Source organism: Eupeodes corollae, chromosome 2 (genome assembly GCF_945859685.1).
Source record: "Eupeodes corollae chromosome 2, idEupCoro1.1, whole genome shotgun sequence".
Classification (NCBI taxonomy): domain Eukaryota; kingdom Metazoa; phylum Arthropoda; class Insecta; order Diptera; family Syrphidae; genus Eupeodes; species Eupeodes corollae.
In genome coordinates this window covers 151,973,770-151,996,046 of record NC_079148.1, presented here as the reverse complement: position 1 = coordinate 151,996,046, position 22,277 = coordinate 151,973,770, and the positions used below count along the sequence as shown (strand labels likewise).

Genomic DNA, 22,277 nt, shown 5'->3' with positions numbered 1-22,277 from the left:
AACCGAATCAGAGCGACAGCGAAAAGCGACAAATTCTTGGAATGAAATGTCAATTGTGTGGAATGTAATTTTTGTTGAAGTAGCGCTGTTGGAAGTGGAAGTTGGAATATTGTTGCTCAGTTGGTGTGAATGGGGTTTAGAGAAAATGGCGCAATTTATTGGGGTGAGACTATATTCTAGAATAACCTAACGTTTACATTGCACATAAACATAAACTTGAGGGGTCGAGTAAAATAGGCTTTTGTGAAAAATACTACAAAATAAATCGAAATGCAAGAAACAGAAATTGGTGCCTTTAACAGCGTGGAAACATCTGCAATCACAGCTGCACTAGCATCTCTAAATGTAGACAGTTCGCTTCGGGAGTTAATTCATTTAATGCTGACAAGCAGAATAAGTAACTAAAAACTGGGCAACTCTACTGGCAGACGATTCGTTAATAGAGGGACACCACTGGTGTTTTATCCCCTCTCCTCTGAAACCTATTGGTAAATGAAATCGTAATTGTTCTGGATGCGAAGGGTTTAAGGGTGCGGACGACGTTGCTATAGCAGTTTCAGGAAAGCATCTTAACATTTTAAAATAACTCTTAAAAAATGCCTTGGACAGACTAATACTTTGGGCTGATCGGTGTGGGCTGGGTGCTAACCCACACAAAACCGATCAAGTCTTATTTTCGAGGAGATACAAAATTCTGTTTGTCAACCCTCCCTATATTAAAGGAATAAAATTAAAATTCTTGGACTAGGCTAAATACCTTGGGTCTTATTTTATATAAAAAATTAAATTGGAAACGCGATGTACAGGAAAGAGTCAAAAAAGCTTCTGTAGCTCTCTTTTCTTGTAAAAACCTTTTAGTAATAAATGGAGCTTACAACCCAGAATCACGCATTGGCTATACACATCAGTAATCAGACCAATTTTAATGAATGGTGTGGCAGTATGGTGGACTGCTTTAGAGAAAGGAATAAACCAGGATAAATTATATAAAGTCCAAAGTTCAGCTAGTCTATGTATAAGCGGATCGCTTCACACTACCCCATCTGTTGCACTGGACACCTTGCTCTACCTAACACCTCTTAACATTTTTAGCAAACAAATAGCTGCAAGCTCTGCTATTAGCCTCAAAGCTTCGTCGAAGTAGACTTACAACATATGCCACTGCGTAATTCCTAGTTATTTAGAATCAATTCTAAAGCACACTGACTACACCATCCCCCAACTGCAATTCGACAGAAATTCCAGATTTCTACTCCTCCCAGATCTTTCATTCCCAGATAGGACATTCCTGGAAAATGGGTCAATTCATTTTTATTTCTTCTATAATGATCGAAACAATCTAAATCAGCCTCTTACGTTTCGTAAGGGACTCAAACTGGTTGCATTGAGCTTAGAAGGAATCTTCAAGATTCATGTAGTATCACAATGGGCCACTAAACTGGCCTAAGTGTGTCCGTATCCATTTTGGACAGCCATTTTAACCTTACCTAATCTAATAGCCACTCCTTATGCTAAGACGATTCCTTTCCTTAGTTTGTTTGAAAACACAAGATTATAGAGGCAAAGAAACAAGATATGCAGTCTTATTAAAAACGCTGTATAGAGCCTACATAAAACTATGTAATCTCTATAAAGTCTCTAAACGCAAAAATACTACTTATAAAACTAATGCTTAGTCCCATAATAAGCTTAATGCGTTTTGAGGTTGAGCTCTTTTATTAATGATTTTAATAATTTAAATAGCGTTTTACCAACTCCGAGAAGGTGAAAAGTTTATAATAAAAGGTTCAACCCAATGAACCTAAGAAACGAAGATTAAAAAAATAAAGATTTTCAAAAAAGAATATCATAAAAATAACTAAAATTATCCGTTCGGTCAGCAGCAGCAACAATAATGGCTGCAAGAAGATATTAGGGACGGAACGAGGTAAGTTTATACTAAATGTTCACACCAATTTGAAATCCGTACCTTTTATGATTTGTTTATAGATTCAAAACGATGGAGCAGATATCTACGGATTTAGCCAACCTTCGCTAGAGCGAGTGGCAAGAGCATTAGGTACCAAAAGACCTTTGTTCATTAAAATGCCACCTTCTTTTTCAGACCAGCTAAGAACTATGAACAAGTTTTCTCAAATACGGAAGTTTCCAAAGGTGGTTGGGGCCGTTGACTGTACCCGCATTAGGATCGCAATAGTACTTACCATCAGGGTAATAATATATAAACAGAAAAGGGTACTACTTGCTGAATACGCAAGTAGTATGCGACGCATCACTAAAAATTAATGAAGTTGTTTGCCGCTGGAGAGGCGGTACTCATCACTCACTGAATCCTCGAACGGATGCTGAAATAAGACACAATATATCTCATATAGCTACTCGTAACATGGTTGAAAGATGCTTTGGCATTTGGAAGTAAAGATTCCACATTTTGTTATCAGGTATGCGGTGCTCCTTAGAGAATGCCAAAACAACTACTATAGCCATAGCAGTTCTTCATAACTTGGCAATTGATTTCCAGGATGTTCTTTCACTAGCAGTCCATGTCTTGTATGTCGATGTCAACCAGAGATAAGACATGTTAATTTCAATACAAAATCATTCTTATTGATAGTTTTTTGTAGTTGAAGGGTTTGGTTGAAGAAAGGGGTAAGTGAAATTTTTTGGATATGTATTGTGAAAACTCAAAATTCACATTTTTCAAATGCTACCTATTTGTTTTTGTTTACCAACATTTTCTGAGATTGGAATATGAAAAAATTTCTGAAAAAAAATATTAAAAATAGCCTATTCTTTATCCAAACGCTTCAATTCTTTCGGGTGGTCGTTTACATCGCACATCATCATTATCATTTTCATCATTTACCATAAACGAGTGATATATAAACCCATAAAGTCAGACGAGGGATTATTACTGTTTTTGTCTTAAGCCGTTCAACTTAAATCTGCTGTTAATAAGCTGTTTTTGCACTCTCTATTACTAAATTAAAATATTAAATTAAAATTATTTAAATGAATTACTTATAATAAACCTTAATAAATAACAAAGGAGCTTTTTGATTCCTACATATTTTACAGTTTTAATTCAAAGGAAATGAAAAGCCCTCATTGAAACCATTTCTTCCGAATTATCAGATTTAGAATCAGCTGTTTACAAAGCACAAAATCAAGTATTTTTGAATACTAAAAATAATCTATAATTCAAAGGCTTCACTTTAATGCCGAAAACACAACAAATTAAATACTACTATTTCTTCTGCCATAAATCTGTTATCTACCGAAGTATAGAATAAATCTAGAATTACTTAGGTGGTACCTGTGGTGTGTAAAACTGTCATACTATTACCTCTTGTGAGGAATCGTCTCCAAGATTAATTCTTGTCATGAAGAGTGCTTTTTTAAATTAATCGTTTGGAGTTTGCAGAAAAACTCCATCCCTGAAATGACTTCCACACTGAAACGTTTGGGTGTTTAAAGTCACCAGGCATAAGTTTTTTAAAAGGACTACTTAAGAGAAAGAGAAAAAATAAAAGTCAGTGACATCGGTCACAAAATTTATTTAAGGCCATCACAAGTCAACAACTTTTTTGTCCCACAATTCGATGAGATATTCCTGTTTTCGCAGTCTCCACGACTTTCTACGCCTTTTGTTTGTCGTCATCTTTAATTAAGTATTTAATTAATCACAAAATTAGGTATGTAGGTTTATAGTAGATTTATTTTAAAGGACATTTAGCTCTTAATCTATAACGTAATATGGCTGTTTTATATATTATAATTATAATGCTGAAAACCAATGGTAGGTTTTCCTCGTTCCTTTTTTCATAACAGGCGTTTAAACAAAGCTAAAGAAAGTTCCATTCTCCATTTCATCTTCTCAATTAACGGGAAGCTAAGACTAGAATTCGACCCCAATTTTTTTAGTTTTGTCAAAAAATACAAATTATTGTGAGAATTAATAATTTTTTGTGAAGTAACGAGTTAAGTGTCGAACAAACGAATAATATTTCCAAAAATTCTCAATCGAACATCTCTAGCTGTCACTTTCTTCTCCAGTAGTTCCAAAATGTTCGAATTAAAAGAAATAACAAAGAAAAACAACAACTGTCTGTCAATCCTGTCAACAGACAAAAACAAGGGTTGTAGTAAAATAAATCATGGCGACGACATTGGGAAAAGTTGACTTGGAAAAGGTAAAATTTAAAAAACTTTATTTTCCATTTATTTATTGATTTATATACTCAAAAATCTTCTTCACAGCTTAAGCTAGATGTTCAAGTAAAATTCGATAAGATTCGCGAAGCCTTAAATGTCCGGGAGAAGCTTTTATTGCGACAAATCGATGTTATCCTCACCAGCCGACAGCACAAAAGTGCATCTGCATCTGCATCTGTGTCTGTATTATCCTCAACAAATCCAAGAAAAAGTGCTCCTGCTGGTGGCAATGGAACTGGAAATGTTACTGGCCCATCCCCAGATTACCAGGAAATGCAATTCATCACCGATAATGAGGAGAATATCTTGAATTCCATACGATCATATGGAAAATTCAATCTGGACAACATCAATCTGGCCTTGCAGGATTTATACATAAACGAAGATTATATTGCTCCCGGGATCGACCATGACACGATGTACAAGTGCCTGAGTAATAATTCAAGTGATGCCAGCAACGGCAACAACGACGAGGAATCAATTGTTGTTGATTTCTCAACGAACAAGAAACTCATTCGTGACAATGTCAGCTGCATGAATGAGTCGATAATCAATATAACACTAAACGAAGCCAAAGAATTGATAAGGAAGTCAAACAAGCTGTCCGGAACAGCTACGTCTATCGCTACTGAAACAGACGCACCAATTATGCCTTTGAATTTGGAAGGTGAGTTTATTTTTTTTTATTCTATTAACTTCTGTACATTGTCAAGAGAAGAACCACAAAAAAAGAAAAACTAAATCTTGAAAATGTTTGATTTGCAAAGAATGGAACATGTTCTAAATTAACGCGCTACGTTTTCGGTTAGCAAGGACTTAAGAAAGATTTGTTGTTATAGACTCAATCAAGTCTTCACTTTTGTTTTCTTGGGTGTGGCACAATCGGTCGTAAATTTTCATATCAAACTTTTATGTCAGCAAGTTTCTTCATTCATATATTAAATGTTTTATGGAGAGCTTCAGAACTTTGAATAATCGTCTTACATAACTTTTCAAATAAATCTAGAGGCATGACTTCAATGGTGGCTCGAATATTGGCCTTCAATGGTTCAAGAGTTACTGGTTTGTTGGCATAAACCATTGGCTTAATATATACAACCATTGGTTACGACGTGACTGTGTGGTGATTCCAACAGTAATCTGTTAGATAAGCGTTTAGCTGAAAATTTATTTAATGTATTTAAGGCGCTGAATCTGAGTCCCGTTAACTGCTCCACTGCTACCCACTTCACCAAAGAGTTTGCTACTAGATCTGTATCTTGCCAGCGATGTTGGAAAGGTTATGCTTTATAGCCAGCTTTTAGCACCTGTTTTTTTTTACGGCAAAACGTCTTTCAGCTTTTTGAGAGGCATGTTCCTATTAAACCCCTTCTCGTTAGGCATACGGCTGCACCTTGGCTGAAAAGCGACATCTCTGCTCTGATGTCAGGACGAGATGCTGCCTACAGTCCAAGGAGACGTTACAAACTTGAGCATTTCCACAAATTGTATTGCAGACTACGTAATCAAGTTGTTGTAATGATGAGAACGGCAAAAAGATTTTATTATGAAAACCAAATTGGTTCTTTAACCTCTGTCAAAAAATTATGGAAAAACCTGGTCAAATCGGTATTGGCAAACAATCTAAAAAGCCTGTTGGTGACGTCGATTGTGATGCACTCAACAAAAAGCTTACGTTCATGCCCTTAAACGTTGCTTCACCCGTTCAATCCTTTACTGAGTAGGAACCAACTGCTATGAACAGCTCTCGTCAGATTTATAAGAATACAAGAAGAAGACATTTTAGAGGCAATAATATCGATTAAATCTAATGCTACCTATGAACCCTTAGTTCATGAGACTACTGCTTCCATATATACTGCGCTATGTAACCTACATATTCAACAGCATATTGACAACTTCCGAGTTTCCTTTAGAATGGAAGAAGGGTAAGATTAATGCCATACCCAAAAAGCAAACAGATACTGCTACAGAATTTCATTTCTTTCGAATGTGTTTGAAAAAACTATTCTGAGGCAATTCCAAAAATATCTTACAATCAACAACCTGTTAAGTACCTTGCAGTCTGGTTTTCGACCTAAGCGCAGCTGCAAATCTTCCTTACTTTTTGTCACTGATGAAATAAGAATGGCTATGGACAGCGATCATGTTACATTGCTAACACTGTTGAATTATTCAAAGGCTTTTGATAATGTTAACCACTCAATTATTTGTAGAAAACTGGGAATTAATTTTGGGTTTTCTTTAGAGCCCTGTAAGCTTGTTCAATGGATACTCGTCCAAATTTCTCAATATTTTGAGTGGAGTGCCACAGGGAACTATCCTTGGACCAATCCTCTTTTAACTTTACATAAATGAGATACCACAAGTTGCTAACCATTGTTTAATTCATCTTTATGCTGATGATGTGCAGCTCCTGATAAGTCGGCCTTTTGGGGCTTAAAATGATGCCGTAGCTTTAATTAACGAGGATCTGCTGCGCATTTCACAGTGGTCAAAAAAGAACGATCTCCGCCTTAACCCTGTCAAATCAAAATACCTCCCCATCTAACGCAAAAACTTTGATCTATCGGGTACCTGTTGAACCTGAGAGTACTCTCACTTGGGATGACCATTTTAATAGTGCCATTGGTAAAGTCTATGGAAGTCTCCGCCTTCTTCAAGTCACTCGGAATTTCATCCCGATCAAAACTAAAGTGCTTCTTGCTAAGGCCCTTATACTACCAATTGTGCTGAATGGGTGTGAAATCTTTTGTAAACTGGACTGTGTGACTAGCCGCAAATTGAATGTTGCTTGCAACAATATTGCCCGCTATATTAATAATCTACGTCGTTATGACCACATATCCATTTTTGCGGTACGGATTTCTGGTTGTATCCTAGACAGTTTAATAAACTTTCGCTCTCTAAGTTACCTGCATGAAATCATCCCTAATTCAACAAGGTCCTTTGCTTAAATATTACCCCGATACAATTTTCTAAATACTGAGCGTCAATTTTTGTATTCATATTGTATGCCTTTTTAACTCTTTGACCGTCGCTATGAGAAGAATAAGAAGCATAGGTTATGGTTAGGTTATAGTGGTTGTCCAAGATGGAAACAGACACACTTAGGCCAGTTTAATGGCCCATTGTGATACCACATGAATCTTGAGGCTTCCTCTTAAGCTCAATGGAACCAGCTTGAGTCCCTTACGAAACGTGAGAGGCTGATTATACCGATTTGATTTAGATCGTTAAAGAAGAATTCTCCTAGGTAATTCTTGCGTTTTCGAGATAGAGCAGGGCATGTGCAGAGAAGATGAAGAACCGTTTCTTCCTCTTCCTCGTCCATACAGCTTTTGCAAAAGTCATTTGAAAATACGCCTAGTCTCGTGTCGATTTTTTAAATAAATAAAATACAAATAAATAGTCCTGGAAAACGAAATCGAAAGGCGTTAAGTCGTTAAACTACATGGCAATGATAGATTTCTACACATTTAAGAAGTCTACATAATTAAGGCTCTTATTTTGCTCTTAGGCAATCCCTTCCCTGAACAATTTCTTTCTGCAGTTGGTTATTTCTTTTTAAATATTCGACATTTATTTAAAATATTTATAAATAATTTTTAAAACAGCATTGTAATTTTCTAAAATACGACATTTTATCCAAAACCTAAGGAATTCTCGATGAAGACGAATTTGATGTCGACGAGGATGATGGCATGCCAGCACCAACTCACTCAAAATCTTCTCAAACTGTCGAAAACAAACGTAAATCGCGCTTCAAGCCAAAAATCACAATCAACAATTGCAACGGCACCATCAACTTGAAGAACATCTCAAATCTAACAATCAATTGCGCTACAGAAGAATCATTCAAGGCGACCGAAGTCAATAGTGCCACCACGAATAAGAATGGCGATCTCCCAAAGAGTACTACAGTCACAACAACAACAACATCGACCAGCAGCGCTGGCAGTAATCATAGCAACAGCAGTGGCAACAGTGCTTCCAGCAGCAATGCAATATCCCCCAAACAAAACGTGAACAATCGTCATCATGTTGCCGATGATGTGGAATTCAATGACGATGATCGTTCGGCTACTTGTGAATTCTACAATCGTCTATTGAATGAAATTAAAAATAGCCTCAAACAGAAGTCGCCTAGAATCATCACCGATAATCAGCAGCGTTACTCCGTGGCAGCAGTTGGAGTGGATAATGATAATAATGATGATGGTGACGATGAACGTCAGCCGGTGACGTCGACAACAACAACTGACGATAGCAATGGCAATGAATCATCTTCATTGAATACATCGCAATCGGTAGTGGCACCGAATAAGAAGTTGGTTCTGAGGAACTTCGAGAATTTGAAAATTATCCTGGAAGCCAATGATAATAGTGATGTGATGCGCCCGGTGCAGATTGAACAGTGGCTGGCTGAGATAATATCAGAGACAGAAATTGAACCAATGCAAAATACTGATATTCTGGAACATAGTAAGATTCATGGTGAGACTTGTTAATGAATGAATGAACTCACAGTTGGGTCGTTTTGAGTATTAAAGCTTTTAATGTAAACAAATATATAGGCTCAATTTGAAAGTAATAATAGCTAAAAAAAAAACATAGAAGGTTTGGGTTGAGTATTGTGATCTTTCTGTGCAGGTTTGAGGGATTTTATTTTTATTTATTTTATATAATTTTTTGCAAATACCGATTTTGATCCTATTCTCTCTTAAAATCAAAATTCGAGATTTAGATCCTTAATCTTATGGTTTGACAAGAAAACGAAAAAAAGTTCGGAATCTTATTCTCAAAAAGAATTCAACATTATTGATAAATCCATTGACAACTTTTTCCTTTAGTTAATATCTATGATAAAATCTAAATTTTGCTTAAATGCAAAATCTAAATAAAAAGTACAAACAAAAGGTTTCGAATTTCAAAGCTAGTCTTCTCTCTGACTACTCCCAACGTCTGTTACCTCTATTTTTAAAGTATTATTTTACCATTCCGCTATTTTTGATCGCCTAAACATTACCATAAAAAGCTGGGAGTTTTCAAGGGGCGACTTTCCATTACCGCAGCACGAATTTCCTTATGATTTTTTTTTAAAGTTAGGTAGGTGTCTCAATAGAACATGTTTTAAATATTAAGGCGAGGAAACACCTTTAAGTCATAGAAAAAAATATTTTCTTTTTCGGAGTTAACCCCACTTTTATTGTATTTTATTTTTTTTTAGCCTAAACAAGTTTTTTGGAATTGATAGTACGGCAGGCGTATTAACAGCTAGGTATGTAAGGGGCCATGCGAGTTTGGGTATATGCAAAGTACTTTTTGCATTTGAGCAATAAAATCAAAGAAAAAGGCAAGTATGGCAACCCTGAACAAAAAGAAAGAAATGTCAATATCAACCATTTTCGCTTGTTTTGTATGTGAAAAAGTGAACTTTTAAAATTGCTATAGTTAATATTTATTTGCACATATCTATGAAATAAAAAAAACGCATCTCGAAATTCGTGTTGCGGTAGTGGGAAGTGGTGCCGTTTTCAATCCCTTAGAATAAATATTAACTTACTGTTAATTTCTGTTTTCAGAATTTATTTTTTTAACTTGGAAAGCAAGAGGGCCATAAGTTACCCTTTTCAAAAGAAATTATAGTCTGGAATGTTCTTACATATCAGAAACTTTAACATTCATAGTTTGAATTTTTAAGGATGGTTTTTAAGCTTACTCTACAATAAATCAGACGCTCTTAAAAACAGATTTTTTCTTACATCCTTCATACTATTATACCAAAGATTATTAAACAAACAAAAAATTGTGTACCCCAAAAATATTTTTTTTATAATATTGACGCTGATTTTGAAAGGCTAAGGTGTTTGACTTTTATAAATTTCCTCAAATTCAGAGTTTTTCGTTATTAACATACTTTTTTAACATAATATTTGAACAGTGTCAATCAAACCATACCAAGTTTTTGTTTAAATATAAAAATCTGATTTGAAAACCATCATTTTAAGGCTTTACTTGTTTTTCTCTGTAAAATTTAGAAACATCAAATAATATACGAACTATCTTCAATAGTTTTTGAGAGCACAATTTTGCTTTGCTATTTTTACGATGCTGTCACTTTTGATTTGTATTTTAAGAATTTCGTTTTACCTTTGCCTAAAAAAGTATGAAAATTAAAAGAAAATCAGTCTTCCATTGCGAAACCTCCCTAAATTCGCTCGTTACAAAATTCCTTTTTAAACAAATTTATCAAAAAAAAAAACTCAGATTAGATCACAAAACAAAAATGTTCGCCTTTAACTCATTAAACTATCATAAAATATTCTAAAAAGTATTTATTATCCCACATTGACATAATACCCACATTTTCACTATGAACTAAAATTATCACACTTTTTTCACTAATTCATCATATTTTCTGAGCACTCTTTTTCTTTGTGTATTCTCTTACAAAAAATATAGTTCACAAAATATTCATCACAAAAAACTTAAATAAAAATAAAACATAAGTTATTTGTGTTGTATGCATTTATGTCGTTTAGTGTGATTTATTATTGATTATTGATCAATTATTATTATAAATAAAAAAATATTAAATTTAAGTTTTATTGTTATTTTTATTATTTTAAAATAATATATTATTTTTTATAAGTTCTATAGTAAATAAGTTATATAGTATAATCTATTTTTATTTTCTCTCTATAAATGGAAATAAATAGTTCAAATCAAGAAAAAACAAATTTTCAAAATAAATACAATTTAAAAAAAAAATACCAATATACTACATATATAAAAAATAAATGCAAAAAGTATTCCAGATTTAAATCATACATGAACAAATAAAAACAAAAAAATATGTACTTAATTATAATAAATTGAAATAAAATAAACAAATATTATTATAGTATTTACACAAGCATATAAATTGACTTTTATTTTATTTTATTCCGGGCTTAAGGTATAAAATACTGGGACCAGATTCTGTAACAAACGAAACGAAAGCGATTGCTCGTTTTTTAAAAACGAAAGAAAATGTGCGAAAGCGATAATTGGGATTATCGCATTTCGTTTTTGGTCCTGTGTTAGTTTATGCTTCAAAATCAACAAAATTTGTTTACAAACTTCTAGGATTTTGACAGCTGTCAGATAACTTGATTAATGGGAAAATTACAAATTAAAATAATAATTGCAATTATTCAATGATTAAAATCGAAAAAATCGATATGTTTATGATTAAAGACATAGAATGATGCAAAATTAAGTAAAAGAAGGTACGTTTAATTAACTTTCTAAGGATTTCAACTTCAATTTTGGTGATTGTTAAGTAAAAAATAATAATAAAACATTACATCTCGATTAAAGTAAAATTATATAATTATAAATAGTTTAAAAGAATCATCACTATAATTGTGATAGATTGTCTTTTGCCAGAAAGGAAACGTTTTAAAGAACTTCGCTTGCAAGTTGCAATGAAAAAAAAGGAAAAACTCTGGAGAGCTTGAGGATCCAGCAGAAAATTGATAAGACGATGAGACGATGAACCATCAGGAAGACGTCGACAACATTAGTGATTTGTATAGTGTGGCCATACCTTAGTTGTTAAATACGGTGATACTAGTGTTGTCCGTATTTAAACTTTTCGCACTTTTTGTGCAACTTTTAATCATGTTTTTTATCTTTTTTAATATAAAATAGTAAGTTTTCAATTGTAAATTTTTGTTATAAGAAATATTTTTTTTACTAAAGATGTATTTAAATATATATATGTAGCTAAATAAATCCCCTGAAGCTGGAAAAAAACTGGCGAAACGTAGGGTAAAACCAAGATGGATTAGTTTTATTTTATTATTAATCGCATCCAATTGATTGATTATCAAAGCCCAAGAAAGAGAAAAAAATCCTACAAAAGGAAAAAAGGGTTTTTTACAAAACCATAATTTTATTTCACTTTCTATAACGGACTTCCAACACAACACCTGCCCAAAAATAAATTTTACTCGCTTACATGTGCAAGTATCCATCAATGGCAACAAATAGCCAAGCAGAGAGCTCAGATAGGGGCCTGAACAACAAACATTGGGAAGCACTTACTCAAAGCTTAACTCAAAAATTGTAAATCCTGGAAGAAAGGCTTTACAATTTTTAATGGGGGGGCCAGTAAGTAATGTTTATATAGTTTTTTTTGTATTATCATCATAAACTTCATTCCTTTTTAACATGAGTCGACAACGCAAAAACTTGCGGAGAATAAAAAATCTCTACACAAAACTGGTGCTGACCAATTCAATAAAAAAGAACTAACTCCGTTCGAGGAAGCAGTATATGAAATAAATTACACAAAGACATTTACAGTCTTATTTAATAGAATTCGCTAAACAGATGAATAGTTATACAGTGAATAAGGATGTTTGTAGGCTCTATGTAACGTTGCGACAATTCCTATTTATAAAAAATTCTGCTATAAATTTTAGTTATACAAGTCTTATATCAAAAAAGTACCAAAATGTCTATAAAATCAGCTTGTTGTCATAACAACTAAAATATAACAAAATAATTCCAATTATTTTTATGATATTCTCTTTCGAAAATCTATATTTTTTTTAATTCTTCGTTTCTTCGGCTCACGAGCTAAACTGGAGAGCCATTATTGTTTTTATTTTAATTTCAAAAAGAGAGGAGAGAAATCAAAATGACATTTACGAAATAATAATAACAATAATTTCCTTATGTAGGCTCTATTCAACCTCAAAACGCGTTTAGCTTATTATGGGACTATGCAACCTTGTATAAGTTTTATAAAAGCATTTTTGCGTTTAGAGGCATTATAGAGATTACATAACTTTATGTAGGCTCTATTAGCGTTACCACTTTACTTCAATTGAAGTAGATCTACTTCTTTTTTTCAAATAAATTAAAAATCTACTTCCTACTTCACACCATCATCAAAATATTGAAATCTACTTCATTTTTAAGATCTGAGTTTCTACCTACATACATCAATTTTTATAAAAATAGACTGAATTTACTCCTTTTTTCTATTTATCACTTTTATATGTAGTCTCAATTTTCATTTGCGGTGAGGTTCCGTTTTATCTAATATATTCTAGGTCAACCCTTTTGTCATTTTTACTTTCGACATATAGCAGGTCCTATATAAATAGCAAGTTTTGCATTCGTAAACAAATCCGAATTGAATTTTTTCAAAAACGAACCAATAGATTTTTTTTTTAATTTTTGCTAAAATTTGTGTTCTTGTTTGGCTTCTTTCAATATAAAAAAATATATTTGTATTGCTCCAAAAGGGTACCCCAGATAGAACAGTTATTTTGTTTTTAGGTTTTCATAAGAACTAAACTTTATTTTCTGCCAAAAATGTAATTTTCTTTTTGATTTGATATCTTGAAAATAGGCCATCATTTTTGATAAATTTTAAATGGAGGACGTCTTATAATTAGTTCAAAACTATATACCAAAAATATTTGTATTCTAAAATTCAAAAATGATTTTGAATTTTGAATTTGAAAAAATTAAGAGTTTCTTGAGAAATCAAATGGCGTTCATACATATTTTTAAAATACAGAAAATAGTTTTAAACAGACTTTTTTTCTGATATATAAGCTAGTTCTTGCGAAGCAGTCGTGCATTTTTTTGTTTTTTTTTGTTTGCGTTGAGTTGTGCTCTAGTATCATTTTGGTTTTGATTTTTTGTTTTCAATATGAAAAGATATTTTCAAGTTGTCCAAAACCAAAGATAAAAGGTTTGTTGATGTATTAAAATTGTATTGCGAATACAATAACTATTTCTTGTAGAACTCGTCCTTTGCAATCAAAACATCCTAAAGTCATTTCATTTCACCAACACAAGCCCATTCTTTGCGTTTTTATTGCCAACAACCAAGAATTAATTTAAGAAACGTTACATTAACTATTGAATTATATGATGTGAAGGCTTAAATAATTCTATTTTTTTTTTTTTTTAATTTTTATATATAATTTAATTTAAAAATATGTAGAATAATATGGAAAAGGTAATTTTTGAAATCTACTTCCATTTTTATCAATCTACTTCACTTTTTTCCTAAAATCTACTTCCACTTTTTTTTGAGAAGTGGTAACGCTGCTCTATACAGCGTTTTTAAATAAGACTGTTGTAGTTTTAAAACAAAGAAACGTCAATGAATAAGCTGCCGTTTTTTTACAACGTGACGGTGTTGTAATTTTGTATTCATTATTCTTCAAAACACCGTTCAAAATAATTATTTTTTTTTAGACAGAAAAGCCTCTATTGCACAGACAAATGTATAGAGGCAAATACAAATCTTTAAGCATATGCCAAAAATATAATTTGCAGTAGAATTTAAAAGTAAACTTAAGGTTTTCCGGTGGGAATAATTTTCGGGTGAATTTCATATATAGTGAGTAAAAATTGTTAAGAAGCCAATATAAATTGAAACATTTGATTTCAGAACAGTAATATTTTCGTCCGGAACGAATTATAAACAAATAAAAACGTTACAAATAAAGGTCCTTGAAAATCACTTTAATATTCACACAGGGTTGCAAACAAGATCAGTTCAATTATGACATTATATTGCTCCCGTAATTCAAAAGCAAACCGAGCTGAGCTGAAACACAACACCCGTAATTCCTTAAGGGAGTATTCTGGTCTAGAAATAAAAAAAAATCGATTTTTTTTTTATATTTTCATAGTTTAACTATTTAAGAATATGTCTACGAGAGGATTTTCCCAAATTCACATTATTTTTGGAGAAATAAGTATTTTGCTGAGCAGCCATCCAAATCGGTTGGGCTCCAACTAATCGAACCAAAGACATAATGGGGTACTTTAAACGCGTTTTTCTCAGAACTGTTTTTTTGAATCTGATACCCACGATTTCTCAGGTTCTGCCGAACCGATTAACTTGAAATTTTAAGAGAGTCTTCTTTAGGGAACTACGGCCATCCCCAAATTTTCATTTTTAACAAGTCGAAGAATATTCAAAAAAGTGGTAATTTTTTTAGGCAGTCGCCATTTTGTAAAAAAAAATGTTTGTAACTTTTTCGTAGTTCCAGACATTGCGACATTATTGTAGATTAATAATTTTTTTTAGTTTTTGATTTCAGATTTATAGGAGAATTAAAATCGTGGGTATGGTCACGCACCAAATTTTTGAGACGCACCACTCCATCAGCTGATAACTAACGGAATTTTGATTTTTTTTTTACTTTTTTATTTTTTGTTTGTATGTGAATAAATAATGTATACAAAAATTGATGGTAAAATTGTTGCTTGCTTTTTTCTACAGCACTTCAAAAATTACATAAAATTCATGTCTCTAGACTAGAATACCCCCTTAATCAATCTTTTTCAGAGCAAAAGTTAAAATCTGACAAAAATCTTATTTTGTCATGTTTTTAACTAAAATAAAATCAATTCGGAATAAATGGACATTTCCTTTCCATTCCCATTTTTCCACAATTTATTTAGAAACTTCAAATCAGTAACTCGTGCGACTTAAGATCTTTAGCTCATAATTCATGCAATATTGACGGACGAGGTATCGTCAAGTGTTCAAAGATATTTCTACTCTCCTGAACTTTTTTGCTGTAAAGTACAGTACAGTTATTTTAAAAGAACTAAATGATACATTGCCAAGTATTAATTTTGAAGTTTAATAAGAGCAATACACAAAACGTATTGGGCATTATCCAAAAAACAACATGGATCTTGACATACCCCAGAAAAAGTCCAAATTTTCCTAACTTAAAAACTTATAGACGTCATTAATACATAATTGTTGTCCCAAATAATACATTTTTATTTGGGAGTTATCAAACAAAATGGGTATTATATATATATTCTTAAGGTGCGTGTCATTTTGAGACTACTTTTTCTAGTTAACTCTCGAGAGCAACTCATTGAAAGTTTTCTTGCTGAGGGTACTCTCATAATCGTGTCCACTTGATAGATTTCTTCTTCTAGCATTTTATCAGTTGGCCATGTGTTTTTAAAAGCGAAGTGTTGCAGCTGCTTTAATTATCGGCACTGTTCTTAAAAAGAATACAAACAAAATGTTGGGTCAAACCGTGGGTCTGCTCTTTTAAGAGAGCTTCAAAATGAGGATCCTCAACAGTTTCGAAATTTTTGCAGTTTTTCAGTTAGTGAAATTGAATTTTTGATACAAAACGTTGGACCCATAATTAAAAAAAAAAGGTACCCAATCAAGGAAAGCCATACTAGTACGCGAGCGTTAACTGGTAACACTTAGATTTTTAGCATCCGGTAAGCATATGAATCGCTAATCATTTTCGAGGGAAAAACTAAGAGTTAATTGTACGATTTCTGCAGGTGGTTCATACGGCAGCCTTCAGTACCTTTTTCGGATTCCAGTATCTTTTTATTTCGTCTTCAGAACACGAGACCTGTTTCGCAAAATCGTTTTTTTTATTTCTATCGCAAAATAATTTATTATTCAACTGACTCATATTTTTCAATAAGTTGATTGGTTTTCTCCAATGTCCACTGCTTTGCCATGTTTACTCTCGACAGCTACTTGCAAATAACGAACTGTGTAGGTATTCCGCGAGCTTATCTCGGATAGTGGTAAACATATGTGTCCACTAGCGAGTGACTCTCAAGACTATGTCCATTTGCGTGATCGCTCTCGAGAGCAGCTTGGGAGCAACCCACATCACGTTTACTGGACACTCACCTTAAGGGGGTATTCTGGTCTAGAGACATGAATTTTATGTAATTTTTGAAGTGCTGTAGAAAAAACCAAGCTACAATTTTACCATCAATTTTTTTATACATTATTTATTCACATTAGAAGCATACAAAAAAAAATAAAAAAGTAAAAAAAAATAAAAATTCCGTTAGTTATCAGCTGATAGAGTAGTGCGTCTCAAAAATTTGGTGCGTGACCATACCCACGATTTTAACTCTCCTAGAAATCTGAAATCAAAAACTAAAAAAGATTATTAATCTACAATAATGTCGCAATGTCTGGAACTACGGAAAAGTTACAAACATTTTTTTTTACAAAATGGCGGCTGTCTAAAGAAAAATACAAAAAATTTACCATTTTTTTGAACATTCTTCGATTTGTTAAAAATAGTAAAAATAAAAATTTGGGGATGGCCGTAGTTCCGGACGTAGACAAGTCCCTAAAGAAGACTTTCTTAAAATTTCAAGTAAATCGGTTCGGCAGAACCTGAGAAATCGTGGGTATCAGATTCAAAAAGACAGTTCTGAGAAAAACGCGTTTAAAGTACCCCATTATGTCTTTTGTTCTATTAGTTGCAGCCCAACCGATTTGGATGGCTGCTCAGCAAAATACTTATTTCTCCGAAAATAATTTGAATTTGGGAAAATCCTCTAGTAGACATATTCTTAAATAGTTAAACTATGAAAATATGAAAAGAAAAAAAAATCGATTTTTTTTAATTTCTAGACCAGAATACCCCCTTAAGTTTACTAATAAATAAAATGCACTGCACCCGAATACTGTCGGCCCTTTTAATCCAAATCTATCCACTGTACGTGTTATGATTTTTGTATAGAATATGAATGGCTGAAACACATTCTTACAACTTCCTCAAAAAACAAACAGTTTGGGAGTAGTTGGCAAAACCCCACTAAAAATGTTTTGCCCAAAATAACCGAATTTTAAATGAGTATAAATGAAGCTCTCAACTAAATTTAGCTTTTGTCGAATTTTTTTCTAAATAATTATCTAATTTTTCTGGACTTTAGTCTCTTCTAAAATTAGCCAGCTTAAAATGTTAAGTATCTTCATACATGCAATTGATGTGCATGTTTATGGATTATCAAAAAACTTAACCTTGCCATACGATTGAATATAATAGGCTATTAATAAAACATTTTACTTTTACATCCTCGACCCAATTACACGCAAAATTATGTTTCGTTTCGTTTTTCCACTACAATGAAGTTCGAGATTGAATTTGAACGATTTTATGGCCAAGAAGGTTTTTTGGTACTAGAAGTAAAATTAATAAAAACACAATTTGACGCTTACGACAGGTCCAATGGTTGGTTTATTAGTTTTTTCTTTGTTTGTTTTGTTATCTTGAATTAAACTTACATAAATAAATTATATATTATGACACATCGTTTGATTTTTAGTTCATAACTCTACGTAAAAGGAACAATAAAATAGCTAAAATATAATTCTTGTTTTAAAATACCATAACTTCAACTGAAACAATGAAAAAATATATACTTTAAATGTTTAGCTAAATATTAAACAAAACAAAAAAAAAAAGAAAAATAAACAATATTAACTTCTAACTTGTACTACTTAATTTTACATACATAAGTTCGGCAATTTAGCCTCTTTGGCGGGCTCACACAGAAATATATAATTTTTGAAATTATAGACAATGTTTTTTTTCTTGTATCATTTGGCTTTTCTAACTGTGTTAATATTTTTAAATTGAAATTAAATGCGACTTTTTTTTTTAAATAGTCAACTGGGTTAAGCTTTATGTAGATTATAAATGAAATAATACTTTAATACTAAGATCTACCAATAAAATATAATAATTTCCGTAATTTATTATACGGAGATGTTCATCAAATTGTGCTGTTTTTGGTTTGGATTTTTCTAATGAATGTTGTTGTTGTTTTTGTCGTCGGCGTCGTCATCTTATTAGCTTTGAGTCTTTTTTCGGACTACTGCTATAGCTGCTGCTGCTGTTTTCAATTATTGAACTGTTTGAACGTTTAGCTGGTCAAGCGAAGGTAACCTGGTAGAAGAGCCATTCTTCCATGAATGACGGTACAAATGCCTTAGAAGTTGTATATTTTACAGCTGGTTTAAGTAGCTTCAACTGATCTTCGAAGAGTTTTAGTGATTCCAAGCAACTGGTGCCATTGCCATGTGTCAGATACTTTCCATCTGGTTTGAGTATCTTGAACGAGTGTTCGAGAATGGTGCGTATGAAATCCCAGCATTCACCAATTGGGGTATCCGATATTGGAATGTCTGTGAGATCACCAAAAACATAATCGAATTTCTTATCCTCGGCGATGAAACGCTTCATGTAGTCAACACAATCACCTACAACAATTTCATAGTTATCGCCCTTTCGCTTCTCCAAAACATCACCACAAATCGAATTGAGATACTTGTTGCATGCCTGCATGACAAGTTCGTCAATTTCCAACATGACAACATGTTTGGGATTTTCTTTGAGCAGTTCGTAGAGAAGGGCGCCATCGCCACCGCCTAAGATGCAAATTTCTTTGCCTTCGTAGTTTTCAGTACCACGACACATCAGAGTTTCGGTATAGATTAAATCCGATTCGGCAATATCTAAAATATACATAAAACAGAAAAGGTTATGAATTTTTTGGAAAAATATATTTTTTTATAATATTCTTAGAAATTTAACAATAAAAAGGTTAAATTAATTGTGCAGTGACATTTTCGGTGATTTATTCCAAAACTTACTCCTGGAACTTCTTTTAAGGTTAAATATGATATAATAATGATAATTTGTTTAGCTTCTCAGAAGGTCGTATCCATGGCGTGATGGTTTGTGCGTAGGAATTTCATGCAAGAGGTGGGGGTTCATCTTTTGTATACTTTTAAAATTTCAAATACACAGATTTAACGTATGAAAAAGAAGAAGCGTTTGAAATGGAAGGGTCGTCGTTCGGTATACAATAGTTTTAAATTGACATTTCACATTCGCGTAGTACGGTTAAAGAACGAATCTCTGTACTTCATTAGTACGGCCGAAGCTGGGCTCAAGGGTAAACTGTTAAAGTGTTTAAGGGCAGAATTACAACTGACTCAGTACTCCCTAGAGCTCGCTATGCTATAAAAAGGTAAAGGCGAAACTTTAAGACGATATTCGAGTGACGTAATTGAAACAATTATGTTATTAGTACCAATTATTTTAAAGTCTTCGTTGAATACTATGAAAGAATCTTTAGTAAATTTTTGCAGCACCTGCCCAGAGAAGGGAGTTATATTCAAGTTTTGAACGTATTTAAGTTCTTTAAATTGTAACCAGATCAAAAGAAGACGTAGTTGCTGACGCGCATACCGAGAAATTCAGTTTTCTTGACGCAAGTGCCACTGACAGACTTTGAAAAAGGGGGTTATATCTCGCTTTAACGACACTAGACATTATATGATTTTCGAAGAATTAAATTCAACGCGGTTTCTTATTCCACATTTTATAAATCTATGCTGGTCGGAATTTAATGAGCTTATTATTATTGAGTTTGAGGGCGAATTTGGAAAGCTGCTAGATAGGAGATCATTTATAAAAATGAGTAAGAGTGTCGGACAAAAAACGGAGCCCTGGTTCACAACAGCTTTTATTTTCCGTTCAACTTGTATTGAACAAAAGAACATTTCCAGTACAACAAAGCAGGAATTCATCAAAACCAAAATACATGCATCTTCAATAAGAGAACAAAATTTCAGACTTTATCAAATACCTTTGAAATATCAAGCGCAATAACAATTAAATAACAATATTGCTAAATAAGCCGCACCGACGGTTATTAAGAGGCTTTTGTTTCTCAAAACATTTCTTATGTTTATATAATCAGCGCTCTCATGATCTTTTTTTCCAATGACCAAAATTGTTGTCGCCTTGTGGTCATGCAAAAATGTAGACCTTGGGCTTGCTTAAACCTTTTTCGGATTGTCTCAGTTGGGTGGGTTAGAAAACAACCCACCCCAACTTGATAACCTCTTTGTAGGTCAAATCTAACCATAACATATTTTTTAGTTCGATAAATTTAACCCTATTCGGGGTTAAGGTTTTAAGCTGCCCCACTTGGCTAAAGCTACTATAGTCCGGTGTGCCTAAAGACGTCTTTACACTTTTTTATATTTATAAGAGTCAGAATTGAGAAACAAACTCAACAGTATTTTCTAATCAGTTCATTAAAATGGTTAAACTCAACAAATATCTCATCACACATTCCTTAGGGTGTTGTCTGGTCCAGATGTAGAAGCCACAACGAATTATGATCATTAAAATCGCCCGTAATAATGATTTAAGTCTATCTCCTACAAGAGTTATAATTCTAGTCATACAAAATTCTTTTCAAGATTGTTTTTCGGATTTGGCATAAAAACTGAAGGTTCCCTTTATATATGACATTAATCACTCAAGTAAATGGCAGACTGTTGTGAGTCACTAGGCTCTGGTTTTCTACGGGCTGTTGTATTACCAAATTTGTTTTAAGAAAGAGTCAAACGGAATAGGGAACAAATTTGAATATCATAAGAGGGAAAATCCACGTGACCTTATTTTTCACATGATTTATCTACGATTCAGTGTAACAGGTCTATTGAGAAGGAGTAAGCTTTCTTCTAATGTATTTTTCAGTTCCAACATAGTTGGGATGAACCAGCATTTTTAAAAGTTGTCTTTTACTTTTCTTTTGCATAGTTCTTTAACAACAAGACACATTTCTTTAAACAACCCTGTTTTCCCTTAAGGCTTTTTATCATTCAACGCATAATCACTGACATCTCAAGGACTGTGTCAGTCAAATTATTACGTAAACTCTCTTAACACTATCTCTTTTTATGTAGTGAGGATTTTATTTTTCTAACGATACGACATTTAAAGAAAAAGAAACTACAGTCTCGAACCGTCAACCCCCTTCCAATTCAACCCCCTTCAAAGGGAGAAAACAACCTGTTGTATTATTTCTTATTTGTTTGCAACAGCACTTCCTCTTCTTTTTTAATTTCCGCTTTTAGGCTGAGTATTTTCATTCTAAAAATATACGGGCTTCGACCATGACTATGACTATGGCACTATGGATATGTGTATACTTCCATATCGACCATGAACTTTACATAATGCCTCCTTGTCATAGCCGTCTAATGGATGCATCATGTGCTTTTTCAAGAAAATAAGCAATAAACCAAACAAAAAACACACAAATAAAATAGAAGAAAACAAAAAGAACTATTCCCAAACACTGTAGGGGCGTAAATGAAGCACTATGTAGGCAAGGTATAAAAAAAATAATAAAAAAGAAGGAAGACCTTGAAC

General features: G+C 32.9%; 2 protein-coding genes across 3 annotated transcripts in view; one reads left to right on the top strand and one right to left on the bottom strand.

The window, feature by feature from the left end:
• The first annotated feature begins 4,055 nt into the window (after window positions 1-4,055).
• On the top strand, window positions 4,056-9,562 carry LOC129947083 (dentin sialophosphoprotein). The gene is made up of 3 exons (XM_056057518.1): window positions 4,056-4,193; window positions 4,261-4,882; window positions 7,876-9,562. Exons 1-3 carry the CDS (start codon window positions 4,158-4,160, stop codon window positions 8,724-8,726), a joined length of 1,509 nt encoding a protein of 502 aa, XP_055913493.1. The 5' UTR covers window positions 4,056-4,157; the 3' UTR covers window positions 8,727-9,562.
• Window positions 9,563-18,247: 8,685 nt separating this feature from the next.
• Window positions 18,248-22,277, bottom strand: part of LOC129944437 (spermine synthase) — a 35,574-nt gene continuing 31,544 nt past the window's right edge. For both annotated transcript variants that reach the window (XM_056053864.1, XM_056053865.1), the window contains exon 4: window positions 18,248-19,558. In XM_056053864.1, coding sequence (XP_055909839.1) covers window positions 18,975-19,558 — 584 coding nt within the window. In that variant the 3' untranslated portion in view covers window positions 18,248-18,974. The remainder of the gene's footprint in view (window positions 19,559-22,277) is intronic.